General features: G+C 35.5%; 1 protein-coding gene across 3 annotated transcripts in view; it reads left to right on the top strand.

Annotated features, from left to right (window-relative positions):
* The first annotated feature begins 1342 nt into the window (after window positions 1–1342).
* Window positions 1343–17500, top strand: part of Glys (glycogen [starch] synthase) — a 113507-nt gene continuing 97349 nt past the window's right edge. For all 3 annotated transcript variants that reach the window (XM_068381923.1, XM_068381922.1, XM_068381921.1), the window contains exon 1: window positions 1343–1548. In XM_068381923.1, coding sequence (XP_068238024.1) covers window positions 1419–1548 — 130 coding nt within the window. In that variant the 5' untranslated portion in view covers window positions 1343–1418. The remainder of the gene's footprint in view (window positions 1549–17500) is intronic.

Here is a 17500-nt window from a genome sequence, read left to right as displayed (position 1 = left end):
CAGGATTATTGATCTCTTCTGATAACCTTGCCACTGATAAACGTTTGCTTATCATCAAGAAAAAGATAAACGTTTGCTTATCATCAAGAAAAAGATAAACGTTTGCTTATCATCAAGAAAAAGATAAACGTTTGCTTATCATCAAGAAAAAGATAAACGTTTGCTTATCATCAAGAAAAAGATAAACGTTTGCTTATCATCAAGAAAAAAATTCTCTTTATATCTACGTGAGGTTGGATATAAACGTTATGTGCAGATATCTGCCATGCTTGTAATATTATTATTATTATTATTACTTACTAAGCTACAACCCTAGTTGGAAAAGCAGTATGCTATAAGCCCAGGGGCTCCAACAGGGAAAATAGCTCAGTGCGGAAAGGAAAAAAGGAAAATAAAATATTCTAAGAAGAGTAACAACAATAAATATCTCCTATATAAACTATAAAAACTTTAACAAAAGTGTTATTAAACAGTAGTGCTGTTGTAATAAGAGAAATTTAAAGCTAACCATAAGAAGTAAATTTATTAATCAAGTATTATCGTAATATATATCATACATTCAAGCAAATTGTAGCGAAACATTTATTAATAAATCGTACTATAAACACACCCCTGTGATGTTACTACAGATATGGCGTCATCTATTACATCACCCTCTCGTAAAACCAGAGATACTTTTCAATGGAGGAAATGACAGCATTTGGTCTAGTGAGGATATTAACAATGCTTTAATTAGGCACAATTTCAAAGCTTCCAAAATACCTTCCATTGATTTTTTAGAAGCTTTCTGTTTTATCAAAGGGATAAAATTACCATCCCGGAGACGTCCGATAAGCTTCCCAAGGTCAAACGTACGCAGGATGATTTTTGTTAAATTGCTCATACTCATCAATGTTATGATATTCATTCATATACAGCTAAATCATATCGAATATATTAATCTATTATTCATAAATGTTGAATAATACATATTATTTTAATGCTGCTTTCTAAAAATAACTCTTATTCAACTGGCGACTTTTGGCAACTAGCGCACAGTTACGGACACGGCCGCCAGATGACTCTCTCATCCAGGGTTGCCATTCGTACGATAATTATAGTACGTGTACGATTATTTTGGGTCCGGTACGATGTACGATACATACCTAAGGTATAAACAATGTAGGTGTGTGTGGGTTTAATTAAACAATTATACTAAAATCTTTTGAAATAAGTCAATCATGTAACACCCTAATAATTATATTGAAACTGTGTACGATAATCTTGGTTGAAAAACGACAATTTTAGGGCTCATGTACGATAATTCAGTCGAAATAATCTGGCAACCCTGCTCTCATCTCAATCTCCAGAGATAGTGTGCCGGCAGCTACCATTGAAAGTGCGTGTGTTCAACTTTTCTCCGACACAACTGGAAAATCATGTCTCGTGTTTCGAAAAGGTTTTATCGCGTTGACAGCATCCGTAACTTAGAGCATCTGGACCGAGGAGAAACAGCAGCGCAGGAGAACCGATGGGTGTTCGAAGTGAGCCACGAAGCAGCGAACAAAGGTAAAGAAAATTTTAATCCTGGTTAGGTTGTGAAAATTATGTTGTCAAACAGGTGTATGAAAAAGGATAGTGGGTTCACTATTTCATGGTTGTGATTTTACGGGAATAGGGGAGGAAAAGGGTAAGAACTAGTTTTAAAACCTTCGTCCCGCTAACATATCTTGGTCAAATCTGGCACAGCTGTTTGAGACTTATCTGTTTGACGTCGTTACTGTTTTTTAGAATGACTTATGTCCTTATTTCCTTTCCTCACTGGGCTAGTTTTCCCTATTGGAACCCTTGGGCTTATAGCACCTTGCTTTTCCAACTAGGGTTGTAGCTTGGCTAGTAATAATAATAGTAGAAGTGGACAATGTCCTTAAAATTATGCTAAAAACACTATATCATTATATTTGGTTTGATTACGTTCCTATTATCATTAAATATAACCTCTTAGTTTTATAAATAACCTCACGTATACGTAAATTAATCCTGGTTTCGTACAACTACAACTGTTTTTATTAATACGAGAGTTGTTGTAAACGTAAATATAGAACAGACTATATACAAGTGTACTGTTCCCTCAAGGGCTCCACCGTGACCCACCTTAAAAGTGGAACAGAAACCTCATAGGGGTGTGTTACTCTCCCTTCTGTATCCATACATTGTGGTTGTTGTGCATGCACCGGTCGTGTATATATATATATATATATATATATATATATATAATGTGTGTTTGTGTATATATTTATATATTTATATATGTAGTAATATGTATATGTATATATATATATATATATTTATATATATATTTATATATATATATATATATATATATATATATATATATATATATATATATATATATATATATATATCAACACAACATCGTGTTCAAATAGAAATAAATTTCTACCTCATACTTGGGATCGAACGCTAGCCCCTTCTAATGAAAGGCCAGGTCGTGGCATGGTTGGTTTCGACCTGGCCTTTCATTAGAAGGGGCTAGCGTTCGATCCCAAGTATGAGGTAGAAATTTATATATATATATATATATATATATATATATATATATATATATATATATTTATATATTTATATATATATATATATATATATATATATATATATATATATATATATATATATATATATATATATATATATATATATATTCAAGCTTGAATTTCCCGGTTGTGGTTGATATTTACACACTCTCTCTCTCTCTCTCTCTCTCTCTCTCTCTCTCTCTCTCTCTCTCTCTCTCTCTCTCTCTCTCAAGACATGTCAGTAAGTGTAGTGTGTGTGTGTGTGTGTGAGAGAGAGAGAGAGAGAGAGAGAGAGAGAGAGAGAGAGAGAGAGAGAGAGAGAGAGAGAGAATCAATTTTAAGTGTAACATATTCTTCGTTGACGTAACACAATTGATAGGTAATCACAAATAATTTCATCAATTCGTTCAAATATTCAAATGGTTTAAATCAAGCATCGGAGATCTTCATTGTCCATTATTTACGTCACTTAAACTTCCACTTGGAGGCTGCGTTTTAAGTCAACGGTCCTTTAGATTTTAACTACGAACAATGAATGCCCATTTTAATTTATCTAATTTAAGTCCATTCGTAACTTAGATAACTCTGGAACTGTCATTATGTCCATATATGAACTCTAAGATGGACGACAGTCCTTTGAAAATGGGCTGCCCAGTTCTCAAGTTACGTAGTATACCGTAATGTTGGTAATTCGTAGTTTCCGGTGAAGGGAAGACTACTACTACTACTACTAGCGGTTAATGTTCTCATGTAGATCCAGTATGAAGGTTTAAGTGTCGTTTATGAATGGCAGAAGCAAGGTACAATGTCAATGCCCAAGAGACTAGCCCTATATTACTATTACTACTACTACTACTACTACTACTACCACTACTACTACCACTACTACTACTACTACTACCACTACTACTACTACTAGCTGTTAATGTTCTCATGTAGATCCAGTATGAAGGTTTAAGTGTCGTTTATGAATGGCAGAAGCAAGGTACAATGTCAATGCCCAAGAGACTAGCCCTATATTACTATTACTACTACTACTACTACTACCACTACTACTACCACTACTACTACTACTACTACCACTACTACTACTACTAGCTGTTAATGTTCTCATGTAGATCCAGTATGAAGGTTTAAGTGTCGTTTATGAATGGCAGAAGCAAGGTACAATGTCAATGCCCAAGAGACTAGCCCTATATTACTATTACTACTACTACTACTACTACTACTACCACTACTACTACCACTACTACTACTACTACTACCACTACTACTACTACTAGCTGTTAATGTTCTCATGTAGATCCAGTATGAAGGTTTAAGTGTCGTTTATGAATGGCAGAAGCAAGGTACAATGTCAATGCCCAAGAGACTAGCCCTATATTACTATTACTACTACTACTACTACTACTACTACCACTACTACTACCACTACTACTACTACTACTACCACTACTACTACTACTAGCTGTTAATGTTCTCATGTAGATCCAGTATGAAGGTTTAAGTGTCGTTTATGAATGGCAGAAGCAAGGTAAAATGTCAATGCCCAAGAGACTAGCCCTTTACTACTACTTCTACTACTACTTGCTAAGCTACAATCCTAGTTGGAAAAGCAGGATGCTATAAAGGCCAGGGGCTCCAACAGGGAAAATAGCCCTGTGAGGAAAGGAAGCAAGGAAAAATAAAACATTTCAAGAACAGAAATAACATTAAAATAAATATTTAATATGTTAACTATAAAAACTAGATCTAGTTTAAAGGTTTAAATGTCTCTCGTGAATGGCAGAAGCAAGAGAATATCCCTATGTACACATAATCAGCATCCAAGCACCTTCCCCTCCCAAGCTTGACCAGGGAGGAACAGGCAATTGCTCCTGATGACTCAGCAAGTAGACCTATAGGCTCACCCACAACACAACATCCTTAGCTCTCAAGGATGGTGAGGTTGCAGACACAACAAGACAGTATTGAGCCTAAGTATGTCTCGAACACCAGTCCAGTAGATTGATAGGTAGGGGTGTTTGTAATATTTTACTGATCAGTACATATGCAGTTTCCTCTTTTTTTTTTTAATTACCATTACTTATAGTTTATTTATTTAAAGCTATTAACAGTGAATTTCAGTATCACCAGTAGGCCTACGTTTATTTATAACCATCGTGTATTTAGCTTACCTTTAATTACATGTATTTATTGTTATGAAAAGATCTAATTGAATATAATTCATATCCATTAGTTCTCATAGCTTATTTATTTAAAGCTATTTAATGTGAATATCATTATTACCAGTAGGCCTACGTTTATTTATAACCAAGTCTTGTATTTAGCGTACTTTTAATTACCTGTATTGTTATGAAAAGATTGATTGAATATCACTAATGTCGTTTCAAATAAGCTTTGATGATATGGATATTTCATATTTACTGTTCGATTCATTTGTGTATGTGATGCATATAAACTTGATTAAAGATAACATGTAGTCGTTGACGTTATGAGGCCACATTATTATTATTATTATTATTATTATTATTATTATTATTATTATTATTACTTGCTAAGCTACAACCCTAGATGGAAAATCAGGATGCCATAATATTTTAAGAACAGTAACAACATTAAAATAAATATTTCCTATATAAACTATAATAAACTTTCACAAAACAAGAGGAAGAGAAATACGATAGGACAGCGTGCCCGAGTGTACCCTCAAGCAAGAGAATTCTAACCCAAGACATGAGAACACCATGGTTCAGAGGCTATGTCACTCCCCAAGACTAGAGAACAATAGTTTGATTTTAGTGTGTCCTCCTAGAGGAGTTGCTTACCGCAGCTTAAGAGTCTTCTACCCCTACCAAGGGGAAAGTGGTTATTGAACAATTACATTGCAGTAGCTAACCCAGAGAGAGAGAGAGAGAGAGAGAGAGAGAGAGAGAGAGAGAGAGAGAGAGAGAGTCCTAAGTTGATTTACACTAATCTGTTGATACTCGTTTATCCACTGTAGTTCAATTTCTTTACATAGGCCTAAAAACGATTGACTATTGCAAGATATCGTGTCAGTGTAAATGTATTAAAAATTTTTAGTGCCAGACTCTTAAGCCTAAATGTTGGATAAGCATTAACTTTTCTTATATTTATTTCCATTATAACATTATATATATATATATATATATATATATATATATATATATATATATATATATATATATATATATATATATTTATATATTTATATATATTATAAATCATAAGGGAAATAAATATTCAGTATATAAGAAAAAGTAATACTTATCAAACATTTAGGCTTAAAGAGTCTGGCATTAATAAAGTTTTCATATAATTTCACTGACACGATATCTTGCAATAGTCAATCGTTTTATAGAGAGAGAGAGAGAGAGAGAGAGAGAGAGAGAGAGAGAGAGAGAGAGAGAGAGAGAGAGAGAGAGAGAGAGAGCAAAAAAATATTTAAGTAAAGTAGCTAAATCACTATCAGAATGAGAAAGATAAAATAAAAAAAAACTGCAGTGATACACAATTAGGCCTAGGGAAAGAAATTGAACTACAGTGTAAAACTACTTGGAACTATTTTGGGTGACATAGATAAGGAGATAAATGATTGTTGAATGTCCAACACGTGACAGTCCAATGTCAAACTTGGGAATTACAACTTGATTAAAAAAAAAATTGAAGATAAACAAATTAGCAGGACACAATGAGACACTATTTTGTATGATGAACTAGAGGGTCACTGGGTAGAGAGCATGCATTCACCATGCAAAGCAGTCTTGTGTTTGCCCTTAACTCCACTGCGTGCTTATATTTGTATTTTCTTCAAAAGTTAATAGATTTGTCCTTGGGTCATACCCCACATGTCAACCAAGTTTCGTTGAAATTGGTCCAGTAGATTTTTGCTTAATGCTGTTAAAAAAAAAAATAAGCAACAATATATTTGCCATTTTCTAGACATTAAGAATTTTTTTCAAATTACTGCTGCGCATTTGTACTTTGATGTACGTTATCCAAAATGTTACAGATTCATCCATGGGGCATACCTACCATGACCTCCAAGTTAGGTCAAAATTGGTACTGTAGTTATGTAGTTGCTCCTTATTTCCTTTCCCCACTGGGCTATTTTTCCTGTTGGGTCCCTTAGGCTTAAAGCGTCCTGCTTTTTCCAGCTAGGGTTGTAACTTAGCAAGTAATAATAATAATAATGACGAAATCAAAGTAAAAAACGACATAAGACTGTTCATTTCCTCGCAGACACAGACAGGCACACGGTGCAAATGTCAAGTTTCTCACAGCACCAGTGTCAACTGGATTTGTAATAATAAATAATATTGAATGTTACGATTCTGCGCATTTCACGGTAAAGGCCTTATCTCATTTTCAAGTGTTACGGAGATCAATGTATATATATTATCGCACAATGTGACGAGAATCCATTATTATTATTATTATTATTATTACTACTATCCAAGCTACAACCCTAGTTGGAAAAGCAAGATGCTATAAGCCCAGGGGCTCCAATAGGGATAAATAGCCCAATGAGGAAAGGAAAAAAGGAAATAAATAAATGAAGAGAACAAATTAACAATAAATCGTTCTAAAAAAGTACAGTAGTATTGAGAATAGAAGAAGAAATTATAAAATACCTTTTAAAAGGGAACTTTAATATATGGAAAAATTACTGTACTTTATTTAGTCAGTGGTGTTACAGTAAAGAGTAAGCTTTACTGTTAAGTGGAACTAGTGACAGATGTGGTCATAATAGTTTCTTTTGTGGACAGCATTTAGTGGTTATTCTGTTGACCTTGACTTGCTGTATGTAGCTTGCTTCAATGGGAGAGAGAGAGAGAGAGAGAGAGAGAGAGAGAGAGAGAGAGAGAGAGAGTAGACGTAATTACAGCTGTTTTCCTCACGTATGAGTAGCATGATTCAGATGATTTGAGTTTTAACAAATCTTTGTCATCTTTCAAGTATCAACAACCGCATGTTATATTTGTCCTTGGTGAATATTAATTAATATTCCCATACGTTGTTATAACCTGTCTATTTGCATTCAGCAGTTTATACGAAGAGAAGGATAGATGAAAGTTTTTACCACTGCTTGCAGGCAATTTCATCTCTCTCTCTCTCTCTCTCTCTCTCTCTCTCTCTCTCATTTACTTTAGACCGAAGGCAGAACATGGTGTGTCGTGTATAACAACCATGATAGGCCTATGTGGGCTGGCAAACACTCTTTTCTCTTTGGGATGCTGTTTTCCATAATGGTTGAGTTCCACATATGCCGTTCATTGATTAGGTTCGCCATTCACACCCCACCCCCACTGCACAAAAGGGGTTTCAGAACATAGCCAGTCTATCGACGGGCATCTAGGCCTATCCTTCGCCCTCCCTCAGAATAACTCCTGGGATGTCTTTTGCTTGGTAGGCTTGTGTGTTATCACACTAGACCTATGTATCATATGTCTATTTTTCTTTGCATTCACTCTCTCTCTCTCTCTCTCTCTCTCTCTCTCTCACACACACAAACAGATCACCTCATTCATGTGGAACCTGTAGGTGAGTGAGTCTCTCTCTCTCTCTCTCTCTCTCTTACAAACAGATCACCTCATTCATGTGGAACCTGTAGGTGAGCTCTCTCTCTCTCTCTCTCTCTCTCTCTCTCTCACATACAAACAGATCACCTCATTCATGTGGAACCTATAGGTGAGCGAGTGCTCTCTCTCTCTCTCTCTCTCTCTCTCTCTCTTACAAACAGATCACCTCATTCATGTGGAACCTGTAGGTGAGTGAGTGCTCTCTCTCTCTCTCTCTCTCTCTCTCTCTCTCTCCGCGAAGTTTTATAAATTTAACCGTTTTTAACGAGGTTAAGGTTATCCTCAAGCGGTATTTCTTCTAAAGCACTTATTGAAGCATAACCTTGTGCTGGGGCCTGGGTAATTTCTTGCCCTCCCAGAATATAATTGAAAGATATATTTCATCGAAAATGGCTGTCAAATATACAGCCAGAACACTGTCGAGACAATTTAAGATCTGTGATATACAAGTTATTGCATGAGAAATCCGTCCTCGATATTATGTCTATGTAGTTTCGTGTTATCTCGCTAGCCGCGTGATAAGGCGTGTGTGTTTGTGTACAGTATGTGGGAATGCCAAAACTCGTGAGTTGAAAGGGAAGATATTAGCTTGTCTTGAGAAATGAATTTGCTTGTATTTAGCTTTCAAACAATACTGGATCAATACGAGGATAATTAGCTCATATATTGTATCGCAGTTGCCAGCGTAGTGATGATAACTAGCCCAACCCTAGGCAAGAATTAAAATGTCTGAGGCCTTTGTCCTGCAGTGGACTTCAACCATCTGCATTTGTTGTTCTATGGTACAGTAATGTTAGAGTAAACACATATAGTTATTAATAGATTTGGCATTGTCATTAAACTTCATATTTTGCAGATGCAAAAATATCTTGATCCCACCCACCCTTCTGTCTTGTGTACAGCATGGCAACTTTCTAATCAACCTTGTTGTAGATTCAGCTTGCATTTGCCATTATCGGGTTGGGGGTACGTCTGGCTTTCTAAACCAACTTTCAGACTTTGAGCGTTTATTGATGTGGGGAATATTAGTTTTCATATATATATATATATATATATATATAAACATATATATATATATATATATATACATGTATAAATGTATATGTATATGTATATATATATATATATATATACATAGCCTATATATACATATATATGCGTATATATATAAATATATATATATGTATATATACATGCGTATATATACACATATATGCGTATATATATATATATATATATATACATGTATAAATGTATAAATGTATAAATATATATATATATATATATATACACACATAGCCTATATATACATATATATGCGTATATATATATAAATATATATATATGTATATATACATGCGTATATATACACATATATGCGTGTATATATATATATATATATATCACTGACACACTCTTGATAGCTCGATTAGAAGAGTCCTCGCAGGCATGATTTCAGCTAAGAGGCATAGGTTCGAATCTCTGTCCAGCCTGAAGCTGGTATCATAAATGAATTCAATTGGATATACATTCCCAAAGGTAGAATTCGATTTTAAATGCCATTGTGGTTGATATTTACATTAGTTATAATGTTTATGTTGTTTAAGTGACTGTTTATGTGTTACGAGTAATGTGTTATCATTTCCTCTTTTCTAATTGATGATTTACATTAACTTAGTTAGTTTTTCATGGTGTTTCGTCTTTAGAAGTGTTACATAGCACACTGGCGAGCGAAATATTCGACCAAGTAGAGTTCTTATTCATTCATTTATTGATATTTTGAATATAACCTTTCTCAAGTTATTTTTTCATCCTCTTATTATTATTATTATTATTATTATTATTATTATTATTTTATTATTATTATTATTACTTGCCCTAAGCTACAACCCTAGTTGGAAAAGCAGGATGCCATAAGCCCGAGGGATCCAACAGGGAGAATAGCCCAGTGAGGAAAGTAAATATCGAAAAGTAATTACAATTCATATAAAATATTTTAAGAACAGTACCAACATTAAGACAAATATTTCATATATAAACTATATAAAAACTAAAAGACAAGAGGAAGAGAAATAAGATAGAATAGTGTGTCCGAGTGTACCCTCAAGCAAGAAAACTTCTGACACAATTCTTACCATACGTCCTGTGGGTCCGTACAGAAGGTAACTTACATACTTAAGTTCCAAGAAGAGGTTTATTAGTCGAATTTTGTTACATTTTGGTCTAGGATAGGCCTTACCTGTACCCCCATTTCCAGGTACAAAAGTCAGTAAATAGACTGGTTTCATATGAAATAGATATCAAGTTATTATAAATGTTGTTTTGCGTACAGTATTAATTTATATAATATTGCTCTATTAATCTTTCTTCATCTTTGTTATATTCGGTTGTATTTGTGTTTATATCCCCGAGTGTTCGTAAGTCGAAAGTTTGTTAGTTTAGGACATGTATGGGTTTTGTATCTTTGAATGTTCGTAAGTCGAGGACCTTCTGTATATGTGTAATACTCCATTCATAACTATCGAACACTTGACAGCAGATTCCCGGCATGACAACCTTAAATCACAGTTGCTCCACGCCCACTGCCACATTTTCTTTGCTCATTTACAGGACGGAGAGTGAAAGTGTGGCCAAGAATGAGAAAAAACTAGAGGTTTCTGTAGTGAACGAAGTCACTGGTTTCTTGCAATGCAGGGTTTGGCTTCTGCGTGAATCTTTGAATTGTTGTATGCTTTGTAGACATACTTTGAGTGCTTGCGTTTATGTACAGTATGTTGAAAATTAGTGATGTCTTGTTTTCTGTACTATATTATTAATATAGATAATACACACACACACACACACACATATATATATATATATATCACGAGTGTTAGTGATATATATAAATATATATATATATCACGAGGGTTAGATATATAATATATATATATATATATATATGTAATATATATATATATATATATATAAATTTATATAACATTGCATAAAAGCTTGAAATACAATTTTAATATGCAATTTCGTGAAGGTTTCCATACATATGATACCAGTACGAACATGTAAATAGATTCCAATGAATACTTTACACCATGTATTTATAAAAATACCTAAAAGCATGCATACACTTTTGATATACAATATCACGAATATTTTGCGTTCCATACATTCAGTACTACTAACGAACATGCTTTGCATTCCAATTCGAGAACAGACGAGCTTAAACGAAAGTAGTTAAAGAGATTCGAACTGATCTTAGAGTATTTCAGTGCTTTCCTCTAACAACCAAAGGAGCTATGCTTCCTAACGTGTTTCTCGAGACGAAGGAATGGGTTCTTGGTGCCAAGATTGAACGGGTATGAACGCTTGCCATGTCTTACAAAGCGAGGAATTATCTCGAATATTTCTCGGATATTTGTTCATAAAAATGTTTTTGTATGACAGTCACGCTGATTTTTCTTCTCGAATGTTTGTTTATAAAAAAATGTGTTTTTTGTAGTGCCAGTTACGCTGATTTTTTTTTCTCGAATATTTGTTCATAAAAACATGTTTTTTTTTTTTTTTTTTTTTTGTAGTGCCAGTCACGCTGAAATTTTATTCTCAAATATTTGTTCATAAAAATATGTCTATGTATGACAGTCACGCTGAAATTTTATTCTGGAATAATTGTTCATAAAAACGTTTTTTTTTTTTTTTTTTTTTTTTTTTGTAGGGCCAGTCACGCTGAAATTTTATTTTTAGAAATTTCTAGGTATACATTGATTGATTATCTTTGATGTTCCTGTGTCAATCAAGAATCTGGTTACACACACGGGAAAGAAATAAAAGATCTATCCTATTTTTGAGAGTATTGTGAAAGATGGTAAAATTGCCACCAGAAATTTAGTAATGCACAGGAATTTGAGACATTATTCGAAATCTAACAACTTTTATTATTTTTTTCGACCAACTGAAAATACTCATATTTAGCTATGATAAGCAGGTCTTCTAAGTATCAAACCATTGTTCTCTAGTCTTGGGTAGGGCCATAGCCTCTGTACCATGGTCTTCCACGGTCTTGAATTAGATAACTCTTGCTGTGGGTACACTCTGGCACACTATTCTATCTTATTTCTCTTCCGCTTGAGTTGTTAGTTTTCATAGTTTGTAAAGGAAATATTTATTTTAATGTTACTGTTCTGAAAATATTCTATTTTTCCTTGTTTCCTTTACTCACTGGGCTATTTTCCTTGCTTTTCTAACTAGGGTGTAGCTTAGCAAGTAATAATAATAATAATAATGATAATAATATTCTTTCAACATCTGAAAATGCTTGTTCTTTTGTCTTGCGTGTTTCGTCTGCCAAAAATTTAGTATGTAAGGAACTTTTATAATATTGTTTGACCATTCTTTCTAATAAAACATGATATGGAAAATTCAAGAATTATCGAACACTATCTCAAATGCGTAGTAAAATTTCCACCACAGTGAATTAGCAAGCGTTCAATGTTTCTTGTCATGAACAAAGACGTTAAACGTGTCTTTAGTAATGCTTCTTATAAGGGCACAATTGATATTTATCTCTCTCTCTCTCTCTCTCTCTCTCTCTCTCTCTCTCTCTCTCTCTCAGACACACGCAGCACAACTAGCCGTTTTTATAGTAAACATCTAGCTTGTTTATTTTTTACCAAATTACGCACAATTGTTGATGTCCTTGACGATCACTGTCCAAGGCTGTTGAGTTTGTTTAGATCTATTTTATATACACCAATAATTTCTAGCTTCAAATCCTGTTGTTATTATTACTAATTACTATCTAAGCTACAACCCTAGTTGGAAAAGCAAGATGCTATAAGCCCAAGGGCTCCAACAGGGAAAATAGCCCAGTGAGGAAAGGAAATAAACTACAAGAAAAGTAATGAACAATTAAAATATTTTAAGAACAGTAACAACATTAAAATGAATCTTTCCTATATAATTATAAAACTTTAAAAAACAAGAGGAAGAGAAATAAGATAGAATAATGTGCCTGAGTGTACCCTCAAGCAAGAGGGGATATTAATCTCTGACTGTTTTTAATCATGCATTATATATAAAAGCAGGAACAAACAAATTGTTGTTGTTTGTGTTTTGTTGTTTGCCTTCAGAACGGAAGATTGATTTCGATGAACTTGGAGAAAATTTTTTCGATTGGTGTTTATTTTTTTAGAATGTTTATTTTCCGCTCATGAATAGCAGAGGCAAGGGACAATGCCATTGCCTATTAAGCAGTACAATACCCTAGAGCATGACCATATGTTCATATGATCAGCGCCCAAGTACCCTCTCCACCCAAGCTAGGACCAAGAAGGACCAGGCAATGGTTGCTGATGACTCGGCAGATAGACATATAGGCTCCCCCAAACTCTCCATCTCTGCCTCACAGGATTGGTGATGTTACAGCGACCAAAGAAACTAACGAGTTTGAGCCGGACTCGAACCCCAGACGCTCGGACGTTACCACATAATTTTTTGGATTTGATTATTATTTTAAGATTTGTAGCTATGGAAACCATGACGTTAATTATTAGTCAATAAAAATAGGGATGTGGTGGCTTGTTGGTAACGTTCTTGACAGGTGATCGTCAGACTGGGGATCGAGTCCCGCTTAAACTTTATTTCATTTAGTCGCTGCAACCTAACATCCTTGTGAGCTAAGGATGGGGAGTTTGGGGGAGCCTATAGTACCCATTGCTTGGCCCTCCTTGGTCCTAGATTAGGAGGAGAGGGTGCTTGGGCGCTGATGATATGCATATATGGTCAGTCTCTATGGCATTGTCCTGCTCGATAGGGCAATGCCACTGTCCCTTGTCTCTGCCATTCACGAGCGGCCTTTAAATCCTTTAAACTTGTCTCGAAAGTAAGTAATGTCAACAGTGCTCCTTGCATAGTTCTCCGGATGCACTACATCAAACGAAGGGCCTCCCCTCTTCAGCACTGGAGCACTAAACTTAACAAATTTCTCAGTTGCTCTTCTCTTTCTCAATCACCAACAGCTAATCTTCTTGGTATCCTGTAATACGCCTTTTCAAGATCAACAAAACACATGTAAACTTTCCTGTTTCCTTCTAGACATTTCTCGTGGATATATCTTCCTATAATGATAGCATGCACTGTACTCTTTCCTTTCATAAACCCTAACTGCTGATAATGTTTATCTATCAACACTGCATATTCCTTCTACTATCCTTTCTAGAATCTTTAATACAGTCTCCAAAAGCTATATTGCTCTCTAGTCCTCACAGTTTAACGCACCTTTTTTTGTTTATTCAATTTAATCATCCAAGATTCTTTGCAGTCCCTTGACGTATTCTCTACATCCTTGTTCTATTTCAATGGTGTGTGCACCAACTTTGGCCAAGGTTTCCCGGTGCTTTCGTCATTTCTATTTCCTTCAGCTTTATTTACTTTTACTTACTTTATAGCATATATACTCAACTTCACTCACTCTGATGTTTGCTATTGGTCCTTGAAGGAATATTTTCCAGTCCGTTCTTCACACTCATTCTTAGTGTTTTATAGATGTGGAAAAAATAATCTGGCCAGTTTTTTGTGTCTTCCATAATTAGAATATTTGCATTTTCATCTTTCAATGAGTCTTACCTCTCCTACATCGTACCTGTCTGTTCTTCTCTCTTTTGCAATTATATAGTTTATCTACTTTTCGTATTCTTACAGTCAATAGACTAGTAAAGTTAGTTAATACAGTATATACAAGTCGGAATTTAACTTTGGTGGAAATGTGCTCTTTACAGGATGTTATTGTGGGCCTTATTTCTGTACAGAGGCTAAGTGACGAAAACCTTCATCCCGTATTTAGCCCAGACATGAAGGAGTCAAAGGGTGGTAAAAATAGTCGAGTTAACTGCCAAAAGAAACAATACATACAACCCTTGAAGGAAGAGTTGAAACTTGAAAGATATTTTAAAGGGTTTATGTATCGCCTTGATCAGCAAAGCTGTACTAGTCAGGGCCACCCATACTTTGTGGGTTTCCTGTGAGAGATCGGACTAGTTTCCCATCACCAATTCCTAGTGGCTAATGTGATGTAAACTGGCCAAAACCCAATGAGTAAGGACATGTCTGGGGTTTTTGTCCTGCAGTGATATATATACTATATATATATATATACAGTATATATATATATATATATATACTGTATATATATATATATATATACTGTATATATATATATATATATATTGTAACTTATGAATTGGGCTTGTGGAAGCCAATATGGTAACGTCCGTGACTTGTGAACACCAGTCTGGGGTACGAGTCCTGCTCAAACTTGTTAGTTCCTTTGGTCGCTGCAACCACACCATGCTTTTGAGCTAAGGATGAGGGGTTCGGGGGAGCCTATAGGTTTATCTGCTGAGCTATCAGCAGCCATTGCCTGGCCCTCCTTGGTCCTGGCTTGGGTGGAGAGGAGGCTTGGGCGCTGATCATATGTATATATGGTCAGTCTTTAGGGCATTGTCCTGCTTAATAGGGCAATGTTACTTTCCCTTGCCTCTGCCATTCATGAGCGGCCTTTAAACCTTTAAATAGTAGTGTAGTATTCGTAAGCATCTTGTGTAGTATTCGTAAGCATCTTGGTACATTTGGACAGAATTGGAATGATTTTGTGGTGCCAATGTCTCACGTGGCATGACTTGCATACTGTGCCCAAGTCGGGCATTGGCCAAGGTCTAAATGTGTGTCATTTGGGCATCTGATTGATGCCGTTTAGTGGTGACCATGATATTGTGAGAGGTGTTAAGTAGGGTAGTATTAATTCTCTCTCTCTCTCTCTCTCTCTCTCTCTCTCTGTTGGTCTTAGACTGCTCTACCTTATGTACGTTTGACACGGGCTCGTAAATCTCTCTCTCTCTCTCTCTCTCTCTCTCTCTCTGTGCCTTAGAATTCTCTACCTGACGTTTGATACGAGCTCGTAAATCTCCCCCCCCCCCTCTCTCTCTCTCTCTCTCTCTCTCTCTCTCATACAGTGCCAAGATAACGTTTTTTTCATCAGCATTCCTTGGGGACAAATTTAGGGATAGCGTCCACCCTTCTTACAGTCATTCATCGGAGTAGAGCACAGCGCGTGATCTCCACCTGCTCTAGATGACGCAATCATTGTGGCCACGTGAAACCGACAATCAAGTCTGGCACCTGTTGTCGATCGCTAACTTTCTTTTTAACATCTTGCTTGAAAGTCAGTCCACTTTGGTTGACACTTGCGAACTTGTATCATTACATTGCTGTTTTTTATGTGTTTACTTCGTTATTTTTGTTGTTCCTTTACTTAATGTTTACACTGGTTGGTTTCGTATTTGTTTAAGTGAGATCTTGGAATACAGCTTTGATTTTCAATATGGATTTTGAATTAGGTTTTGTATGCGTTGTGATTAGACAGTCTTGAACTTGTTTACGGGTTTTTTAGTTTTTAGTGATGACACATTATTGAGACAATAATGATATTTATACTGTGAAAACAGATTGATATTCGCTCCATTAGATACAACTTGCATCTATTTATTTGTTTCTGTATTTTTTATCCATAGCATTCGGTCTTGGGCAGTGGTTGTTTACCCATTTGGTGACTTTTATTGTGTTGTTTATCGATGCGATATCATATTAAATGCAGTCAGGATGCCAGAAAAGCTCAGATCAATCAATCAATCAGGAAAGCACACTTAAGGTTGCACATGAATGGCAAAGACAAGGTACAGAAATATCCAAGAGAATAACCATATATACATACGATCAGCACCCAAGGCCCCTCTCCACCCAAACTAGGACCAGGGAAGGCCAGGCAATGGCTGCTGATGACTCAGCAGGTAGCTATATGGGTACCCCGAAACTTTCCTCCCCCATTCTTAGCCCTCATGAGTGGTGATGTTGTAGACTACTAGAAACCATCAGGTCTCGAACTCACGTCCAACAGATAGATTTGCAGGGACGTTTCTATATGTTATGGTAGCCTTCTGGCGATCTCTTGGACGAGCGTTCGAGACCTGCTCAAGCTCGATAGTTTCTTGTAGTGTCTGTAACCTCACCGTCCTTGTGAACTAGGTATGTGGAGTTTGTAGGAGCCTATAGGTCTCTGCCCGGTGAATCATCAACATCCATTGCCTGGCCCTCCTTGGTCTTGATAGGGAAGGGACTTGGGCACTGATCATATGTACAGTATATATAGTTAGTCTCTAGGGAATTATCATTGGCCCTTGCCACTGCTATTTATTATAGTGATATCATCATCATCATCATCATCATCATCTTCACTGTTATTATTATTATTATTATTATTATTATTATTATTAC

This window comes from Palaemon carinicauda, chromosome 10 (genome assembly GCF_036898095.1).
Source record: "Palaemon carinicauda isolate YSFRI2023 chromosome 10, ASM3689809v2, whole genome shotgun sequence".
Taxonomy (NCBI): Eukaryota; Metazoa; Arthropoda; class Malacostraca; order Decapoda; family Palaemonidae; genus Palaemon; species Palaemon carinicauda.
This window is presented reverse-complemented; position numbering and strand designations above follow the sequence as displayed.